The 19,920-nt window shown below is 38.5% G+C and overlaps 2 protein-coding genes and 1 long non-coding RNA gene across 5 annotated transcripts; 2 read left to right on the top strand and 1 right to left on the bottom strand.

Moving 5' to 3' along the window:
• Positions 1-1,455: 1,455 nt before the first annotated feature.
• tent5ab (terminal nucleotidyltransferase 5Ab) lies at positions 1,456-6,235 on the bottom strand. Of its 2 annotated transcripts, none has more exons than XM_043230298.1 (4): positions 6,137-6,235; positions 5,765-6,024; positions 5,211-5,631; positions 1,456-4,400 (listed from the first exon to the last, which is right to left on the bottom strand). In XM_043230298.1, the coding sequence occupies exons 3-4, from the start codon at positions 5,595-5,597 to the stop codon at positions 3,618-3,620; spliced, it is 1,170 nt and encodes a 389-aa protein (XP_043086233.1). In that variant the 5' UTR covers positions 5,598-5,631; positions 5,765-6,024; positions 6,137-6,235; the 3' UTR covers positions 1,456-3,617. The 2 variants fall into 2 exon arrangements, with proteins under 2 accessions (XP_043086233.1, XP_043086234.1); XM_043230299.1 differs by having other exon boundaries at positions 5,211-5,614.
• Positions 5,444-8,340, top strand: LOC122332856. The gene is made up of 3 exons (XR_006248547.1): positions 5,444-5,576; positions 6,565-6,637; positions 7,786-8,340. It is a non-coding gene; the product is annotated as an uncharacterized LOC122332856 (long non-coding RNA).
• Positions 8,341-12,287: 3,947 nt separating this feature from the next.
• On the top strand, positions 12,288-18,860 carry tgm1l3 (transglutaminase 1 like 3). 2 transcript variants are annotated; one of them, XM_043230301.1, is made up of 14 exons: positions 12,288-13,343; positions 13,509-13,837; positions 13,912-14,103; positions 14,275-14,526; positions 14,910-15,028; positions 15,186-15,293; positions 15,407-15,584; positions 15,677-15,815; positions 16,614-16,806; positions 16,906-17,059; positions 17,140-17,424; positions 17,836-17,996; positions 18,188-18,324; positions 18,434-18,860. In XM_043230301.1, the coding sequence occupies exons 2-14, from the start codon at positions 13,510-13,512 to the stop codon at positions 18,576-18,578; spliced, it is 2,391 nt and encodes a 796-aa protein (XP_043086236.1). In that variant the 5' UTR covers positions 12,288-13,343; position 13,509; the 3' UTR covers positions 18,579-18,860. The 2 variants fall into 2 exon arrangements, with proteins under 2 accessions (XP_043086236.1, XP_043086235.1); XM_043230300.1 differs by having other exon boundaries at positions 12,288-13,837.
• Positions 18,861-19,920: the final 1,060 nt, after the last annotated feature.

Here is a 19,920-nt window from a genome sequence, read left to right as displayed (position 1 = left end):
TCTACGTTACATGCCCTCAGACCCAATTTCTCATCCAGTTGAGCCCGGAGCGCAAGCTAAGCTAGTATACGTATGCCAAAGCAGGAGCTAAACTGTTTAGGCTCTTATTAAAATGGGTGTTAGCTAAGTTAGCACCCTTTGTCTCATAGCTAAGGTAACACTCACTGTTTACTTTTTATGCATTATAGCATGAAATTTTATACTCCATGACCTTGTTGTTAAGCTAACTTTGCAACAGTCAGCTCATTTTTTTTGACAAATGACTCATCCTTAGCCTTTTTGGGCAAGAATTTTATTTTTCTTCATAGAACTAAATCGTATCTTCCAACATAAACAGAGGAAATATTCATACTTTTTCTGAACCACAGTCTAAATATTAAAAGCATGTTAAAAGCACTCATACCAGTCCAAATTGGTCTACTGATCTCACAGAATACCTTTTGAATTCCAATTCAGTTTTGAATTGAATCAGTAAAAAGGATGCTGATTTTCAGAAGAGCACTGCATTGCCTATATTGACTTTCTTAGAATTACTGTACAGGTTAGTAAATTCATCTCTTTGCCATTTTATTTCAGCTCTGATTCCTATTCTGACTCATGAAGTCAAAGTCCGGCGATTAATAAACTCTAAAAGCATGTGCAAGACCAGGTGAATATCAGCAAACCAACTTAGACTGCTTTCATTGGTATTTTCCCCCCTAGTAGGGCTTCTAGTGGAAATATGGACAGTGAAAAAAAGAGAATGTGTGAGACTCAAACTTTACAGTAAATAGCACCATAAATCAAAAAGTTACCAAGTCAACATATCTGAAAGTTTTTTTTTTATACCCAAGTCAAGGGTGCTATAGCAGCAACTCCTAATGAGAAAGTACAAATGGGAGAAAGTAAATGAGGGAGAGTTGAGGACAGCTGGAGTGATATCCTGTCTACGGCAACATGACGTAGGCTGAAATAAATCTGCTTGCACTCTGTGTTGCTTAGCTAACAGTTACAGGTCTGTTGAGAGATGTACCTTTGCCAAAGTACAATAAACATAGAAGATTATATGTGGAAATCGTTAAACAGGTAGATTGGTGCATCCTTTAGCCAACGGTAATGTACTCTATACAGACTGGCCATCTGCCACTCTAAGCATAAGAAATTGACTTTTGCAATGCAACAATTTTTAAAATTTATGTTAAAGTGTTAAAAAAAAATACAGGACCATTTTACCAGTATTTATGTCTGGCTGATTCACGCCAGTAAGTGCTGGTGTTGATCTAGCATACTTTTAACCAACAAAACCATCCAAAACACAGGAAATGCTGGTCTTATCAGCATGTTGTAAATTTCATGCTGTGCACTGGTTTTGTTCAAACTACACAACAGAAAGGGATAATCTATAGACAAACAACAAGAGATCAATAATAAATAGTGGCTTGCAGCTTGTTGATAACAAACATCACTGAGACAATGTAACTTTTAAAATCACCATTTAATGAGTCATTCATGTTTGCAAATACATGACGCATTGCAATGTTGACAGTAGTGAGCTCAGAATATGTCACCTGAATTCACATACAAGTTTAATTTAGAAGATAAAACGCACAAAGACTGAGACATTCACACTTGTGTGGGCACCCAAATGCAATGACTCGAAATGAAAATTTACACCAACGTTTGTTGAGAATTTGCTGCACTAATGCTTGGTAGGGTCTTTCGACTCATAAAACGCAACAGTACTTTTCACAGCATTAGAGTAAGGTCCTAACCAAGACCTTAGCCCAAACATCACAATGTACAAAAATAGAAGAATCAGTAGAAAAATAAGAGATATGATTATATGCGAGTGAGCGTATGGGAGGAAGGTATGATCAGTTAGAGCGGATTTATCCATAAGTACATTCTCAGGCCCTGTCCCAACTTACAGATTTGTGGCAACCATTGCATGCATGTGACCGTAGAGTGTCCTTTTTTTTTTCTAAAAGGTGCTCCTGAGTGCCCTTAATGCCCCCCCTCCCTTTTTTCTTTTTTTGCTTAGTATGCACCTTCGGACTACTACCGAACAGTTTATGCAGCGTTGCATCACTAGAGTGCAGAATCGGATGAGGACTGCAAGGGCTTAGGGTATCATTGGGACAGGGCCTTAACATACTCCTGACTTAGGCATGTGGCTGTAAAGTGTCCCATTTTTGTTCCTGAAAGGTGCTCCCATGTGCCCTTAATGCCCAGTCTACACCTTTGGACTACCATTGGACAGTCTATGCAGTATTGCATAACCAAAGTGTGGAATTAGTAGCATTGGGGACAGGGCCATGTCAGGGCATTCAGATTCAGACTTTATGGAATAATTCAACTAGGGGAATGTGTTGCATTAAGTTTCAACAGCATGTAGATGCTTTTACGTCAAGTATTGTTGCTTCACAATCTTGAGGAATATCAAGAATATCTTTGGTATATGTTCTCTTAAATGAGCTTCTGCCTCTCGCTGCTTTGTCTCTGCTGGTCTTAATCCCCCAGGTTATGCAGGTCAGATGTGTCAAAGGTATAATCTCTGGATTTGGTGGCTGTGTGATAATTAGGCCTTCAGAAAGACGCCAGGTAACCTGGATGTAACAACAATTTGGACTTAAACAACTTTCATTAATTCTCTTCCTGTTCGGCATCTACCTGTTTTAATTCTCTGCCTTGGATGTAATGGCATTGCCCTGGACAATTTAATCTGCGCTAAGCCAGCATTGAGCCAACAGTACATTGAGGTCAGTTTAGATGAGACAAGAAGCTGTGAAAAACTCATATGTACAGTCTTACACACAGGTGTACGAATCTTGTCAGTGCCTTGGATGAAAAAAAGGTTTTTTATGCAACACTTTCATATAGACCCCCAAATGAATAAATGATAAGTAATAGGTCTTACAAATATCAATTGAAAGTTCATGATCAAGTGGCTTTTAAAACTCGTTTTCCATTTGCTATTTCACACTACCTTTACTCATTTGTGACTCCAAATAGATATCTTGACTAACATACTTTGGGGTCATTTGCAGAGTGACTAAAATTTTTTTTAAATGCAATTTTATTCAGTTTAAGGCACTTAACTGATAATCTGTTTTGGGTATCTGGTATCTATGAGAATATCCTTGGCTTGAGAAAAGTGTCCATTGATTTCAGTCTGATAGCATGAGTAATGAGCATTCAATGAGCATCTCTTGCTAACCTATCTGCATTTTAAACACAAAATGCAGGACATCTTTTTAAATCGTCAAGTATGTCTATCACACACACATATGTACACAAACACAAAGATTGTCCCTTTTGTGTCCGTATTACTCTTGTAGAGTTTCCATGGTGTTTCCTCTCAGCCAGTGTTGTGCTTCTGTAGGCCTGGCACAAAGCCATGGAAAGCCTAGGTAGAACGTGCTGCCTGATGGGAACGAATCCAAGTTACCTCACTCTCCCTCCCTTTCTTTCATCTGGCGCGCTTGTAGCTTCTCTTTGCAGCGAACTGGCAGCAGCCAATTGGAAAAGTCTTGGGTTTTCCTCACATTGCAGAGTGCACAAATACAGACTTGTCAACTGGTCTCATTAGGCAGGTGCTCTAATTAGACATGTTGGAAAAAATATGAATTAACAGTTGGTCAGTTGCAGGGCAACCACGGTGCGAATGTGTGGGCGGGCTGACAGGCGTAGACTGGCTGCACCTGAGCAATGTAGTAATTGCTAAAGTTGCCATCTGCAATGTACGGCGCCGGCTGGTAATAACAAGTGACGTTAGCCACATTGGGAATTACATTCTGCTCCGCCAGAACACGTACCGCCAACATGGTGATGAGGCTCAGAGTCTGTCGCCTTTCATGTCCCATCAAGCATACTGTACTTTCATTGACCACACTGTACAGGGTGGTCAGGTACTCGTACTTCCGGTCCTCTAATCCCACAAAGTGATTCTGCAGATACGACTCTAGCTTTCGCCTTTGTTCCGCCACATCTGAGAAGTCGATGAAGAACCGGGAACACATGTAGCGTTCGAGAAGCTTCATCTCGGCTTCCGAAGCCGCACGGAAACCTCGCACCAACAGGTGGCAGTACTTCAGCAAACCGCCACCGCGAATCTCTTCGGGATTTCGCGTGCAGATCAGTTTACGCTGCAGGTGGTCCAAGGCTACGTTGAAGTCTCCGTAAACGCTCTCTCCCACGATGGAGGGGTGGAACGTCTCAGCCATGGGGTTTTCAGAGCACTCGTAGAAGAGGAGGAGGGAGTCCAGACGGATCTGAAAGGAGTCGACGCTGAACTCAAACTGCCGCCGCAGGGAATCCACAAACTTCAGTTCGACATTCTTCCCGCTGTTGTTGGAGAGGGAGATTAGACTCCAGCGGTCTGAATCATTACAAACCTTTACCATCTTCTGCACATAAGCCTCCTGAGGAAAGAAAGACAAAAAGATTTGGGAGGAGGCCACTGTGAAGATCTGTTCAATGAAAATTGTTAAAATACATTAAAAGATGGAGATGCACAAAAGGGTACGTGGGTGCAATGTGAAACGTTTAAGCAGACAAATAAATATTTATTAAAAACCATTCCCCTATTTTTGAAGTGTGTGTAAGAAAACAGCATATTGTAAGTCACTGTAAAGTCACTTTGCATATCTAGTAAAGGCATTCCATTGCATCGCTATTCGCTTTCAATTACATCAGCCTAATTTGCATACATGAAAAGGCTGTCTGCCTTTGCATACGCTGAGTTGAGACAGGAGAAAGCGGATCCATCGTAAATTGGTTTAGAAAAATCCTCTTTGTAGTAGAAACCTGCGTTTTTACTACCAGTGTCCTTATCTCATTGCAGCTTAAATCTAATATACGCTCTCTAGGACATGTCTGAGTCCAGTCGGTGTCAAATTATAGCATGTTGTGCACTTCCCCTTTATTTAACGCATTAAACATATGGAATTATATCAGTTACTAAGTAGTCATTTAGCTGAACCTTATCTTATCCAAAGTGACAGTACACTTAAATTAAGGACAGTCCTGATGGAGTAACCTGAGGTTAAGTGCTTTGCTGGAGGGTGATGAATCGACTTGAATTGAACTTGAATCCACAACTTTTCAATTACAAGCCAGGACTTTTAACTACCTTGCTTAAACCAGGCTACGCAGGTTTGCAAAAGTTTTTAGCTGGTCTCATGTAAAAAGAGCAAAAGACCAGTCCTACACAAAAGTCGCTAAATGCCTACCTTTAATGTGACTGGCGTAATTTTCTCTTTATTCACAGCTTCAGGCAGGAAATCCAGGAGGGAGTCGAGAACGATATCCTTGACGGTCTGAAACTCCACTTCTCCTTTCAGATCAGCGCAAAATATGAGGTCCAAGTCTTTATAACCCAAACCGCTGTCCTCGTGGAGAACGTGGCTGGCCGCGGAACCGTTGAGCCGGACCTCCCGGACGTGAATCTTGCGCTCTTCCATTCGACACCGCACGACTTTGACGATATCCCGAGGTTTCATCTCCAAAGTGGGGAAGTTCCATTTGCCGTGAATGGGGATGGATTCGGTGAGGATGACATCCAGACGCTTCACCTGCTCCCAGTTCAGCACGCTCAGGTTGCTTAAATTCTCTTCCATGGCGAGCGATTGCGGATCTGTTTGATATGAAGTCCTACAATCAGGTCGCGTTGGCCGTATCACATGAACGGAAGCGAGAAGTAAATGTTACAATAATGCGTGAAAAAAGTCGGGCGAGAGTTTATTTGAACGTCGTGTTGCATGCAGCGCGCGCCGCCGCGCCTCACCTCTGTGCGTAAAAGCTCTCCAGATGTCCCGTTTGCGCCTTTGCGCACAGCGCCGAAGTTCGTGGCGAGGGAGGTGAACGTGGGTTCTCACGGCTCTCGGGGGGTGGCCGTTTTGATCAGAATGATTGCTGCATGATCGCGATCCGATAATAAAAGGCACGCCTTTGCAGGAAAACGAATGTCAAATAGCTCAAGACCCCGTCCCTCTCCTCAACTAAATCGAAAGCTGGAAGCGTCGAGTCTTTACATGTTGTTTTATTCTGCAATAGATAAATATATGAATAGTCAACCAATCATTCGCAAATCCCGTTCAGTTGGGCACTGAAAGAATGTAGAAGCGCGTAATTAATAATGCGTAAATTGGAGACTTACCTGAATGATCACATTGTCAGCTGTTACTCTGTGTAAACTGCTGGTTGCTCATCTCGGTTGCACACAGTGAGGACTCATAGAGATTAACCCGTAAACTAAAGCAGGAGTGACGGAGAATTTGAGTGACAGCTGCGCGCACCAATCCAGACACGCGTTAAAAAGTAGTACAGGAACATATATATTAAGCAAAGTATAGCTTGGTACGTTATTTTTTATTTTTATGCGTTTTGTATTTATTCTGTTTCTATGTTGCAAAGAAACAACTGTACTGATACATGATCCCCCAAAACAGGAAAAAAGAAATAAATCAACTTAAAAGATAGTCAAAAATGGAAACGTTTCTAAAAGGTAGTTAGCGTAATTATACATGATATACAAAATGAATCAATTAAAAGTGACTAACAAAACCTCCTTGCTGCCTTTTATAGATAATACTGAATGTCAATGCTGCCCTCTAGAGAAAGACATCATGCTTGGAACTCGAACTTTACCTTTATGCAGGTGAGTACTGAGGTTTCGCTCTCTGAAGCACATTAACAAGAAGCAAACATAAAAAAATGCTGTGTTTCGGGGGGGGGAAATGGTTAGAAGATGGTTGCAGAAAAACGGTTAGCTACTACATCTGACATCATAAGTGGCCATTCTCAAAACGAAAATGATTTATAAAAAGTGCAATGTCTTTATTTGCTCCGATAGGTGCGGCAAGTTTTATTTTAGGGTTCGGATTGTGCGGTAGGTTTAGTCTGTAGTGATTGTAATTAGCTTAATTTAAGGGCAAATGAAGTCCCTGTTTAGATGGCTACGCAAACGTGTGTTTGTGAGGGTGTGAGGCAGACTTGTGTGGAACTGTGTGTGTGTCTGCGTAAGATAGACTAGTTGGTAACTGTGTGTATAAATGACTGACCGTAATGTCAGGTCAGGCTAGATGTCACCCAGAATCTATCAGGGGGAGCGGACCTGCGTCACAGCGGTAACAGCCAATAAAGAAGGATTATTCTAGATTACCCCCTACACCATGACTCTTGGACGCACTTCTGAATGTTTGAGTGTGTGTGTGAGAGAGAGGAAAAGGAGACAAAATGTGCGTTTGGTGAGAACATGGAAAGTATGAATTTACTGGAACTACAAAATGCATGATAATGTTTTAAGATTGAGCTACACAATGCAGAGCGATGTTTTAAGGAAGAAAAAAAAAACATCCATAATCACACACAAAACCCCCAAAAATAATACTAAAACACATACACACATACACACACACACACACACACACACATATATATATATATATATATATATATATATATATATATATATATATATATATATATATATATATATATATATATATATATATATATATATATATAATTAAGATAAAACATTTATATAGAATGATAGAAGTAATAATAAAAACTTTTATTGTCATGAAATTCAATGCAAAATCCTTAAATAGTCCTTAAAATGTGCTTATTAAAATGTATTTAGTGGGATATTAAATTTAAAAAAATAATGTTGTTTTCTTTATGCAAGCTATAAAAAAATGTATTCCGTTGTAATATTTATTTTTGCTTTAAGATATTAAAAAAGATGCAAAAAGTCTTTATAGTCCTTAAATATGCTTTGCATATTAGCCAAACAGTTTTCAGGTGAACTGTGACCCGGCCCATTAGCTGTTGGCATGTGATGTTGTTGAATGGTTCTGTAGGAATCTGACATTCCTCAGGGTCAGCTGAAGCGGTCAGGAGTTTCCTGTCTCTCTCCACACGCTCACCCAGAGTCATAAACTTTATCACACTGTTTTTCTTCTAATTGCCCGTATGCCTTCTCTTTAGCTCACACTAAAACATACGTTACCGAAAAAGAAACGTGAGAGTGCGCTGCATTAAAGTGTCTGTCTCTCGAACTCCTTCTATTCAGGTAAGAAGTAAAACAGAAACTTGTGTTTGATAGCTGCAATGAGATCGGATGGAGTTTTAGCACTTCCACCACCCCAGCTATACCAATGAAAGAGGTACATGCTTTGGCTCACTCTCTCTTTCAAGCGTTGACCACTAACCCCCTGTCAGCCAAGCTGGGTTTTAGAAAAAAACCTTACAGTATCACTATGCACTACTACAAACCATGAACCGTAAAGTCTATACTTGCTGTGTCATTGTCACTGGCTGGATGAATGCAGCATGTAACCTGACCTGTGTCTAGCATTGCACACCCTCATTTTATATATATATATATATATATATATATATATATATATATATATATATATATATATATATATATATATGTGTGTGTGTGTATGGGGTTAAAAAGCTGTTGAAAGGTAAGTTTACTTTTACTTTCACCAAGGGGTTAGAATGATAAAAAACATGGGGTTAAGTGCAGACTAACAAACCTACATCTCATAACTTTACTAGCAATAGGTTGCTAAACATCACGGTTAACAATATGTTTAGCATTCTTGTAACTATTAGGCCCATGACCATTTTCTTAAAAGGCCATCACGGTTTGCACAACATCTATTAAACTGAACACCGTAGGTTTACTCTATATGGGCCCATCCCAGTACCCTTGCTATATGTATTATATGTACATGACCGATGCACGTTTCATTGGTACAAAGTGCATATGTGTCCTTCGTACATTTATTTTAAATAAAAGTTTCTAAAATCAAGCTACTTAACTGCATTTTTACAGCACTAGGCATGTGCTAAAAGTGAGTCCTTTTGGTTAATCAAACAACAGTGAATCATTTTGCAACAAACTGGTCTGTTTTTTTTGCTAGCTGACATCTAAATACATAATAAAAGTCACGTGTCAAAATGAGTCGCTCAACTGCACTGCGCACTGAAGATAACTGCTTTCCATGTCGAAACATCCGACACAAATCTTCGAACATGTTTTTTTTATGTTTACTGCTAATAAAATTACTGAAACCAATCCATAATGAGCTGCACTGTGTGTTATGGTCAGGTTTGTAGCTTAATTCACTCTAGTTTAAATAGTTTCAATAAAAATTAAGAGCACCAGGTCATTACATGCCATTGAAGTGAAGTTTATACTGTAATATATAACTGTTGTATCTGATTGTATAAGTCTATAAAGTGATAGTTTAAAAAGAGCAAATGGGACATAACAAGCTCATAATAATATGCGCAAGATGCTTTGTTTTTTTCATTTATATATTTTTCATGTATTCAGATATCTGTCCCTATCAGTCTGACATCTTCCAGAGATCTCGATAGCTTGTTTTGTTTGTTCTCGATGCTAACCTCAGTGTGTACATGACTGGTTTGTGGCTAGATGCAGCTTGTAGTGTACGAGCTGTGTTTCCTGCCTCTGTGTAAAGTGGGAGTCAGATGTGGTGAAATAAAAAAAGAGGTGCGATATTATAACATAAAATGGATTCCTTTTCTCTAATGTCAGCTCTTCATACGTCGGAAATAAAGCAAGAAGTTTAGCAAAGTTTTTAGTTTTACAGTATCATTTAGAAACAGGCCTGTGCTTAACTGTTGTTGTTTTTATGCGGACAGGCAAGCGACCTGCTGCTGCTTTGACCTCTTTGGCCTCTGTCCTGCATGAGGAAGTGTGTCTTCCTCTTACCGAGGCTGATCCCATAGCAATGCATCAGTTTTTTCTTCCAAGGAACTTCCAAAAACAAGTCTTATGCAACCAGGCAAGATAAACATATATGAACCTGTATGTACAACACACATTTAAATGTAAAAATATGCAGTAATTACTGTACCTTACGGATTTGAAAGAGGTGTTATTCATTATTATTTTCATTTACTCTGAAATAAAGCATTAAATGTCATGAAATGCAGTGCAAAAAGTCCTTAAAATATGCCAAATATTTATGCAAACTAAACAGCTCTCTCTCTCTCTCTTATATATATATTTCCCTTTTAATTGTCTCAAAATTATAATAAATAGGACATTTTACTTAAAGTAAATGAAGATTATGATATTAATTATATATGCAGTTGTGTATTTTGATGTTTCTGAACACATTATAAAATATTAATATTAATGTTGTTATGTTATGACTGTTATTATGACTTAAAAAAAATTAAAATAAAAAGATATAAAATGTTGTTTAAGTTGTTTCTTTATCCAACCTATCCATAACTAAATGGTTACCACCAAGTCTTTAATTATGAATTATGAATTTATTTACTTATGAAGTAAAGCGAATCACCAGTGATTCTTATATAATATTACATACATATGTATATATAACTTAATTACTGTTAAATTATTCATTATTATCGAACACTTCGTTCTTAAGCAGTGTTGTTCTAATACTATTATCAGCATGTAGTGGAATACGGACTGACCCCAGCAGAAGAGTTGTTGCTTATAGCAACACTGAGAGGAAGTGAAATGGCTTTCGCAGTTCTGCTGAAATAGCATGTTCTCACCAGATTCTGTTTCCTGGTGGTGTGTGGTTTCACACTCACACATAAACACACACTCATGCTTTCTCTCCTACACAAAACACACCGATAACTCATTCCAGATGCCGGCCTTTTACAGAATTGTGTATCTGTGGCCTATTTATTTATATTTGTAACAAAATCTTGTTGTAACTACTATTCACACGGATGCGAATTTCACATATATTTTAGCATCTTTTATTTTACAGCCGGTTTGTGAGAAGCACCACGCTGCGGAATCCTCCTGCCCCCCTTTTTGGAAAGAGAGCACAGAACACTGCTACGCTTTCGTGACATTCTGTATGCTAAAATGCATTTCGTTTTTTCCGGACGCTTCGCAGATGTACGCTTTGATATTCCCCGATGCAGTGCGTGCCGTACAATTTTGCTTAGAAAAAAATGAAAGTAGTGCTTTAGTACAGTAATGATGACTGCTAAGTCATTGAATTTCTGGTTGTTGAAACGGTGAGAAGGAAGTCTGTGGTTTCACTCACAGCCTTGATAGTTTAGCTGCCCCCTTATGGCCGGTGCTGATATTGCATCATCTTCATATACAGTAACTCTGCTTGTTCTCTGATACAGTAATTCTCGAATCCAGTCCTCCCGACCCCCCTCGTTGTAATATTTTGCATGTCCGTCTTGTTTAACACACCTGATTCAGATAAGCAGCTCGTTGAAGAGAGCTTCACGCGTGCACAGGGTCTTACGGGGTCTTACATCACTTTGCAACATTCATTCATAGGCTTGCTTGCAGCCTGCAGTTTTTTTCGCAGCCTTCAAACGCTTTACGTTTTTTTTAGCTGCTTACGCACATTTTGTAACTTCGCTACACTTTACACGGCAAAAATTTAACACAGATTGCCTCATATCTCCCGAAAAACGAAGCGCTGCATTTGAAATATCACAAACACAATTGTTTTACGTTGCAAACACCTTTGCCATAATATTATATGTCGTGCACAGTTATCGAAAACTTAAAGCGGATTGAAAGTAATCTGTGAAAGCAGAGATTTTTCTTTTAATGTAAGCATTTGTTTTCGTGAAAATGTGAATACAGTATTACACAGCATGAAAGAAACAAAGCACATCGACCTTGTGTAGATGTGTTTTAAAAGGCCTTTTCTGAAGCTAAAAACATAACACACACATGTGTATGTATATATATATATATATATATATATATATATATATATATATATATATATATATATACACACACACACATACACACACACACACACACACACACACATACACATATATATATGCCTACTAACTAGACTTTACTGACCTAACTAGTGCCATTAGTATCCAATTTATTTTCCTATCCTGCCTATGCTTCAAAGACCGAGTCCTACCCAAAGGTGGAGACACCATTGAGCAACAATTAAGCTTGAATGTCCAGTAAGTTATCTTTTTAGCTACGCATTCATTCACCCAAACATTAAAATACTGCCACAATGATTCTGTAAGACTTCTGTTGGGGCAATCTCTTTGCGCTCATATTACAAGCTTTTATCAAACTGAGCACGTAGTTTTGTTCACTGAGTTGGCTATGATGCAAAATCAGGGCTTTGACACAAAGACCAGGGCTAAGTTGCATGGGAAGCATAGCGACGTGATCTGATAATTACAGAGTTGTTGACTGGGAAAACGAGATATTGTTGCAGATGCAAACGAAAATTAAAACCTGCAGGATAATCGTGCTTAATAGCTAATGATTGAGTCCAGGTTGAAAAATCAAGGAAGGTTAGATTTATCATTCATGCAAAACAGGTTACCTCCATTAATGGTTAATTTACTCAAATGTATGCGTCCAACCCCTGATCAGAAATTAGGCAAATTATGCATTTAAGAAATACAGACTGGACACGTATAATTTGACTGATGGTATATCATTATCGCCAAACCTAACATTTACAGTAGGAGTTTTTCTTTTTGTTTGTCTCATTGATTTTTTTTTTGGATGATTATGCCGTCAATTACACTTAATCTAACAACAATTTTTAATCCTTTTATGCTTTTTGATCTATTTGAGATGTCATTTTTGGGACAGTTTTGATAATGGCGCTTATGTGGCAGTTATGAAATTTTAAATAAAACTGTTAGCACACCATGTGTGTCATATTTATTTACATAACAACAAGTAAAATATAATTTCAAATGTCCCTGTTTAAGGATATTTCGATATTTGTACTGGAAGAGAAGACAATAATACCAAAATTATTATTATTATTTTTTTTTATGAAATTCATTCAGTATAAAGTCTCAAGTAGATTCAAATAGACACAGGGTGGCGAATTTGAAAAAGCTGTTTTTTTGGATTTTTGGATTTTACTATTATTCTAAAATGTAGAAAGCAGTAATAAAGAATGAGCAGGTGTATCTAAACCGCTATAGCATTAAACATATATTCCACAGGTAAACGCGTTTATGTGCTCCTTTATTCTTGAACTGCTCAGTTACAGCTCTGCCTGTTTATCAGAACAATTACACTAAGCCGAAAAATGTGCCCCATTACAGCTTGTTTGTAAATTAACCCGTGTGATTCATCTAAAATCCTTTCATGAGACAGTGAAATAGTATAGGAACACAAATTACTCATGTGGATGGGTTGGGAATGAAGTGAATATATACCAGACTGAAACGGAGAAGAGCGTCACAGCAAAAGAAGCCAGACTCGCTTTGCTTCCCGTTTACTCTGTTACCAAAGAGGGCTAAAAACCTCTTCAGATTCAACATCACAGCGGAGCAAGAAACGCAAACATGTAAGTAACTAAAAATAATCTGCATTCAGGGTTATTTGGAGAGATATTTAATTATATGCAATTAACATACTCAGTGCAACTTTATATACAGTATATATGCTTTGCTGGTTTTTAAAGATGTTTAACCACTTAAATGTCAAGTAATCAAATTTTTGCACCCTGCAGCATGTCTATCATAAAGTACAACAACTTCTGCAACATCGGCCGTTTCCCAGGCATTAAACTAGAGTCTGACCGCTTCTGGAGTGGGTCTGGCTGTGTGCCGGTTTACAGTAACCCCTGCGTGAAACCTTTCGTCAATCCTTGTGTGAATCCCTGCGCAAAACCCGTCATCAACCCTTGCTTGAAACCTTGCGTGGTTCCTTGCGTCAACCCGTGCAACAACCCCTGCGCCATCCCTTGCGACTATGTGAGGCCGCGCTGGGAATATGACTGCAAGGAAGTCGTCTCGAAATGCTGTGTGGACGACTGCCAGGTTGTGCGCACCTGCGAAGGTGAGGGCCGTAGATCTTAGCGGAATCTGTCCATTAAAGGTCCTAATTGATTTCCTCTGCTTGGTTTTTCTCAGATTTGGTTCTGCAGGTTCGTTCTGTTGACCTGATGAAATTCTGGAAGTGTCAGAATCGCCAGGAGCATCACACCAGCTGTTTCCGCAGCGATAACCTCATTGTTCGTAGAGGACAGTGTTTCCAGATGTGGATTGAGCTTTCCCGGCCATTCAATCCGAAATGTGACCAACTTCACCTGGAGCTGAGACTTGGTCAGTTAAGTCTTTATAAGTAAATTTGACTTCTATTTAATTTTAGGTAACTTAGGTTGGATTTTAGTAATTCTAGTTGTCATTAATTTGCAACTACATGTCTGCTAACTTTCAGAGTACACTGTTAGGGTTGGTAGATTAAGTTGACATATACTTGTTTTTATTTCACAGGTAATGTTCCATCCGTTCGCAACGGCACTCTGGTGATTGTCCCATTAGTGGATGAATTCAAGAAATGCCGTTGGGAGGCCAAGATTGTTGAACGGGTACAAAACCGAATCAAACTGTGTGTGTACTCCCTTCCGACTGCTTGCATTGGACGATACAGCCTCACCATTGTGACCTGTGGTCCAAAGGGCAGGGCCACTTCATTCTGCAACCCTTGCAATGACATTTACATGCTGTTCAACCCCTGGTGTAAAGGTACGTATGAATACAATATATATGAGAGTTTTGAATCACATCACAATGTTCCTTCTTTACTTTTGAAATTCCAAGCAGAAGCATTTTTTGAAAAATGCTAAAGATTTCAGTCCCTCATGTAAATTCATTTTTAGCATTAAACCTTGCTCACAGAAACAAAGATGCATCATAGAATGGTACAGACATTTCAAGTTCACAGAAACGATACTGGAATTACATAAAAAATGGTTTTGGTCTTGATTGTTACCTCAAAAAAAAGTATTTTGCGACGAATGGCACTGAATGATTCTGCTCGTAATAAGCAAGCATCTGTCAAAAGGAAACAAAACTTTTTTGTATTCAATAAGTGATTGTAAAATTGAAACCCTCTCTCTCTTTACCAGATGACACTGTGTATCTGGATGACGAGGCCCAGAGAGTTGAGTATGTGCTGAATGACGTGGGAAAAATCTACTATGGAACTAAACATCAGATCGCTTCCAGAACCTGGAACTTCGGTCAAGTAAGATCCAAACATTTTATTAGTGTACATCAAAATAAGAAAAGTGGATTAGCAGAAGAATATATTTAATCCGAAGTGCTGGAATACAATTTTATTGTCTTTTATAAAACACAGAGCTTGCACACTAGCATTTTAATTATATTTTTCTGATTCTTAGTTTGATGAAGGAGTTTTGGCTGCCTGTCTCTATGTCTTGGAGAAGAGTGGTGGCCCTTGCACTGGATGGGGAGATCCTGTTAACGTGGTGAGAGTGATATCTGCCATGGTGAGTCTACACTTTTCTTTCATTGGCATGTCATAAAACCTCATAAACATCCATGAAAACTTGATTTTTGGCAAGAGAAGAGATAATCAGTTTTGACTCTCTCCCTTTCAAAGATTAATGCCAATGATGACTGTGGAGTACTGGTGGCTAACTGGTCAAACTGCTATGGAGATGGAACTGCTCCAGCATCCTGGTGCAGCAGCAGTGCCATCCTGAAACAGTACCACAAATGTGGAGGAATACCTGTCAAATATGGACAGAGCTTGGCCTTTGCTGGAGTTACCAACACACGTAAGAGTTCCTGCAGACTGGACGAGAAGAAAAGGTTTTGAGAAAGTGATTGTAGATGTATTGTACTTATATTCTTCTTCTTTTTCTCATAGTGTTGAGGTGTTTGGGAATTCCTGCTCGACCAGTCACAAACTTCTGCTCTGCTCATGACACTGATGTGTCTATGACAGTAGACATTTATCTTGATGAGAACTACGATCTGATCGATAACTTGAACCATGATTCAATCTGGTAAGATTCTATAGAAACCTGTACTGTAACATCAGCATTAGTGTCCAATATAATACCATCATGGGATTTTTTTGTATTTTATTTATTTATCTTTTTCCAAAAAAAGAAAAAGAAAACAATTTCTAAAACGGCTTGTTTTAAAATTGCCCCTCCTTTTATCAAACTGTCCAAGGTGATCACCAATTTGGTAATAAGTACTTTGATGAGCACCACCTGTTGGTGAGAAAGCTTAAATGCACTAAACATACACTAAATATATTTATTTTTAATCTAAACAATGCAGTGTTCCTTAAAAAGCAAAAGTGTTGACTCTGCATTGCAGTTATTCTTGTATGCATTCTTATAATGACTTAGAAAATCTTACTTGTCATTGCATTAGGTAATATAATATACAATAATAAAATAATACAATATAACATAATCTAACATAATATCTAATATAAAATAACACCCCTTGTTCTATTATTTTTCTATTCTATCTGTTTTCCTTTTATTTATTATATAATTAAAAAAAACTGCCACATGTACTGCGTTAAGCTAAATGAGACTTGTTATAGCACTTGTATATCAGTGCTCTTTTGTTGATTTTGATTGCTTCCATTGTCCTCTTTTCACTTTGAAAAAAGCATCTGCTAAATAAATAACTGTAATATGAATTATTAGGTTCACACAAATAGCGTCAGTATTTGCAGACAGGTACAAATTGTCCAATGCACGGACATTGTATCTCTGTCTCCTCTTCTATCTTCTCATCTCATTCACAGAGACCATGCTTCTTTCTTTTTCTCTTCCATGCAGGACCTACCACGTGTGGAATGAGGCCTGGATGACTCGACCTGATCTGCCATGTGGTTTCGGAGGTTGGCAGGTGGTTGATTCCACTCCTCAGGAAACCAGCCAGGGCTTCTTCCGCTGTGGCCCCACCTCAGTTGCTGCAGTTCGCAGTGGGCAGGTCTTCCTCAAATATGACACACCCTTCGTTTTTGCAGAGGTATGAAAATGCTTGGTGATTTAAGCATTAAGCATATACTTAGGTGTATACTGAAACTTGGATCTTTTTCTCATATTCTCATGTACACACCACCTTTAGGTGAACAGTGATGTAGTTTTCTGGCAGCGGACAGCTTGTGGAACATTCGCTGTGGTCCATGTTGACAAGAACGCAGTTGGTCACTGCATCAGCACCAAGGCTGTTGGCTCAGACAATCGCGTGGATATCACACACCACTACAAACACCCAGAAGGTGAAAAGTCACACACATTATTTAAAGACCCTTTCACTCAGAATAGTTGTAATTTCATCTCCACTTCCAACATCTGTCAGGTTCAGAGGAGGAGCGCCATGCTGTGGAAACGGCTCTTCGTCATGGCTCCAGGAGATGCGTATACCCACTGCCCTGCGCTGAGGATGTAGTCTGTGATATCACCATGAAGGGTGATGGCCCATGTGTGGGCAAGGATGCCGTGCTCTGCATCGCTCTGAAGAACAAATGCAGCTCACCTCGTAGTGTCACCCTCCACAGCCAGGTGTCTGCCGCATACTACACTGGAGTCCACAAGGCCTTGGTGAAGAAGGACCAGACATGCTTTGAGCTCAAGGCCAGTGAAAGTAAGAAAAAAGTATTCATAGCTTGACAAAATCCATTAGAATTCCCTGTAAAACATGCTACCATAAGCCGTATATGCTCTATAGAAACCATAAGCAGTTCATTAAAAAAATTTAAATAAAATTTCAAAACGCAATCAATGGTTCTCATCGTAAAGGATAAATAGGGCTAGCTTTCATACAAAGACCATAAATCTTAGTAGAGAGTAAGTAGAGAGTAGTTCAACTGTAAAGAACCTTTTATTGATTGGAAAGATTCCATGGATGTTAAAGATCCTTCATGGAACTATCAATGTCATTAAAGAACCTTTAACAGTGTAACATTTTGACTAATTTGAATTGTTAGGGTTGAGGACATTTACCGTTGGATTCAAAAGTAGTATGTATTCAGTGTTTTCTCTTCTCCATCTTTAGCCAAGGTTCTGGAGTGGTGTCTGCGATATGAGGATTATAAGACACACCTTGTGGATCATTCATCCATGATGCTCACTGTGGCTGGACGGGTCACTCAAACCAAGCAAATTGTGGCCAAACGTTTCAACTTTAGACTGTGCACTTCCAATCTTGTTATAACTGTGAGTTTGAAAAACTTGAAAGCTTTACTTCACCAGCTGGTATTTATGGATGAAACTCACCCAGTTTACTAAAATCATTTAATCCTGAATTAAGAGCAACTGATAATTAGCTGGGTGTGGATAATCGAGTCCATTTCATAACTATTAGTTATATGGAAGGTGTTGAAACAGATTGTGATTTTTCCTTTCAGCCTGGATGTGACTGTGTGGTGGGCAAAGAAGTGCCGGTAAAAATCACATTCCAGAACCCACTGCCCTGTGTCCTGAAGAATGCTGTTTTCCGTATTGAGGGACTAGGAATGAAGCACTGCAGATCGGTTAACTATGGGTAGGAAATGAATTTAATTAACTCACTATTAAATTACAAATAAAATCCGGACTGCTGTTCATTTTAATTAGTATATAGTTAAAAGTCTTTCTTTCCATCTATTTCTCAGTGAAATTGCAAGCCTGGCCACAGTGAACCTGACCGAGACATTTATTCCTAAGTGTCCCGGCCCTTACAAACTTCTGGCTTCGCTCGATTGTCCTCAGCTGACTCAGGTGCATGGATTCTCTGACGTTGTTGTCAAAGAAAAGTGAAGAAGCTCTCAAATAAACAGAAAAGCAGAAAGCGTTCAGCATGATTTCACATAGATTGATTTGCAGAGTTAAAGAAGGGAATTATGCAGTCTTTAGAAAAGGGTGAACCAAAGGGTGCATTTAATTTTGGAGATCTTGGCTTAAGATTTTGGAATATGCAATGCATTTGTAGTTTCGCATTCACAACTTCAGCTGTTTCGTTTTGTTGTCAACCTAACAAAATGACTGTGTCTTGTTGCATTTAGTGATTTATTTACTTCTTTTAGCTACACTGATATTCTGTTCTCCCTGTCGCATCAATAAAAGTTATTCATTTGCAGTTCTGTTTGTGCATTTCTGATGTGTAACTGTCAATCTGTGGATGAAATCATCATTACATCTTTCAAAAACACCATGATTCTAAATAGGCTGTTGAGCATTAAAGTATAATTAAATATAATTCATTGAGTAAGCCAGTTCTTTGAACATGTAACGGGCTTATACAAATATATATAGCCGAATCAGCAGTTTGAATGAATCAACAGATTCAATTTGAATGAATCAATAGATCATTTACTAAAACAGAGACTTGCTGCCACCTTCTATTCTCTCTTTGAACTGCTTGGCTTCATGAGATAATGAGAATATTTCTGATAACTGAAAAGAAAAAGTGGACTTAACATATTCATTTTTCATAGATCTTTTGAAAAGAGGAAGGAGGAAGTCAAGCGATGTCATCAGGGTGATTTGAACATATCTTTGTTAAATGGTAACACCAATGACAACTCCAGGGGACCACTGTTTTCTAAGTGGTGTAGTGATTCATGTATCGTGTATCATATGGTTCATGATCATTTTCCAAATCAAAGTGATCATCCTTATCCCCTAGTAACAAGGGGATAAGGATGGTCGCTGTGATTTGGAAAGTTACCATGAATTGTACGATAAACGATATGTACGTCATTACACCCCTACACTTTTCATAGTATATTTTATAATATTTATTCAGGATTTAGAATTTAATTAAAAACCAATAATGCCATATTGATGGCTCAAGAAGTTGTATTTATTCAAATAACATTTGGATTAATTTTAAAATATAAAGAAATTGTAATCCTAAAGTTTTTCTCAAGTGTAATATTTCTGAAAAGGCATTTCCATAGAGTGACCCATGTGTTTTATAAACACATAATTCTTGCTGGATTACAGTTCAAATTGCCTTGACACCATAGAGAAAACGTCTTGTCGTTCTGTCCCAAATTTCCATACCTAAGGGGTTAATCTCATCAAGGTTTTAGAGCCAATAAACCTGCAGCACTAACCGTGTGTTTGACTAGAAATGGCGCAACACAGATTGCCATCC

This window comes from Puntigrus tetrazona, unplaced genomic scaffold, assembly GCF_018831695.1.
Source record: "Puntigrus tetrazona isolate hp1 unplaced genomic scaffold, ASM1883169v1 S000000148, whole genome shotgun sequence".
NCBI classification, from domain to species: Eukaryota; Metazoa; Chordata; class Actinopteri; order Cypriniformes; family Cyprinidae; genus Puntigrus; species Puntigrus tetrazona.
This window is presented reverse-complemented; position numbering and strand designations above follow the sequence as displayed.

Coding starts and splice junctions, on each gene's coding strand:
- tent5ab (XM_043230298.1), bottom strand. CDS start 5,597: ATGGAAGAGAATTTAAGCAACCTGAGCGTGCTGAACTGGGAGCAGGTG. Junction 4,401..5,210: donor TTACGCCAGTCACATTAAAG/GTAGGCATTTAG, acceptor TTCTTTCCTCAG/GAGGCTTATGTGCAGAAGAT.
- tgm1l3 (XM_043230300.1), top strand. CDS start 13,477: ATGTCAAGTAATCAAATTTTTGCACCCTGCAGCATGTCTATCATAAAG. Junction 14,104..14,274: donor TCACCTGGAGCTGAGACTTG/GTCAGTTAAGTC, acceptor TTTATTTCACAG/GTAATGTTCCATCCGTTCGC. Junction 17,997..18,187: donor CTTCCAATCTTGTTATAACT/GTGAGTTTGAAA, acceptor TTTTCCTTTCAG/CCTGGATGTGACTGTGTGGT.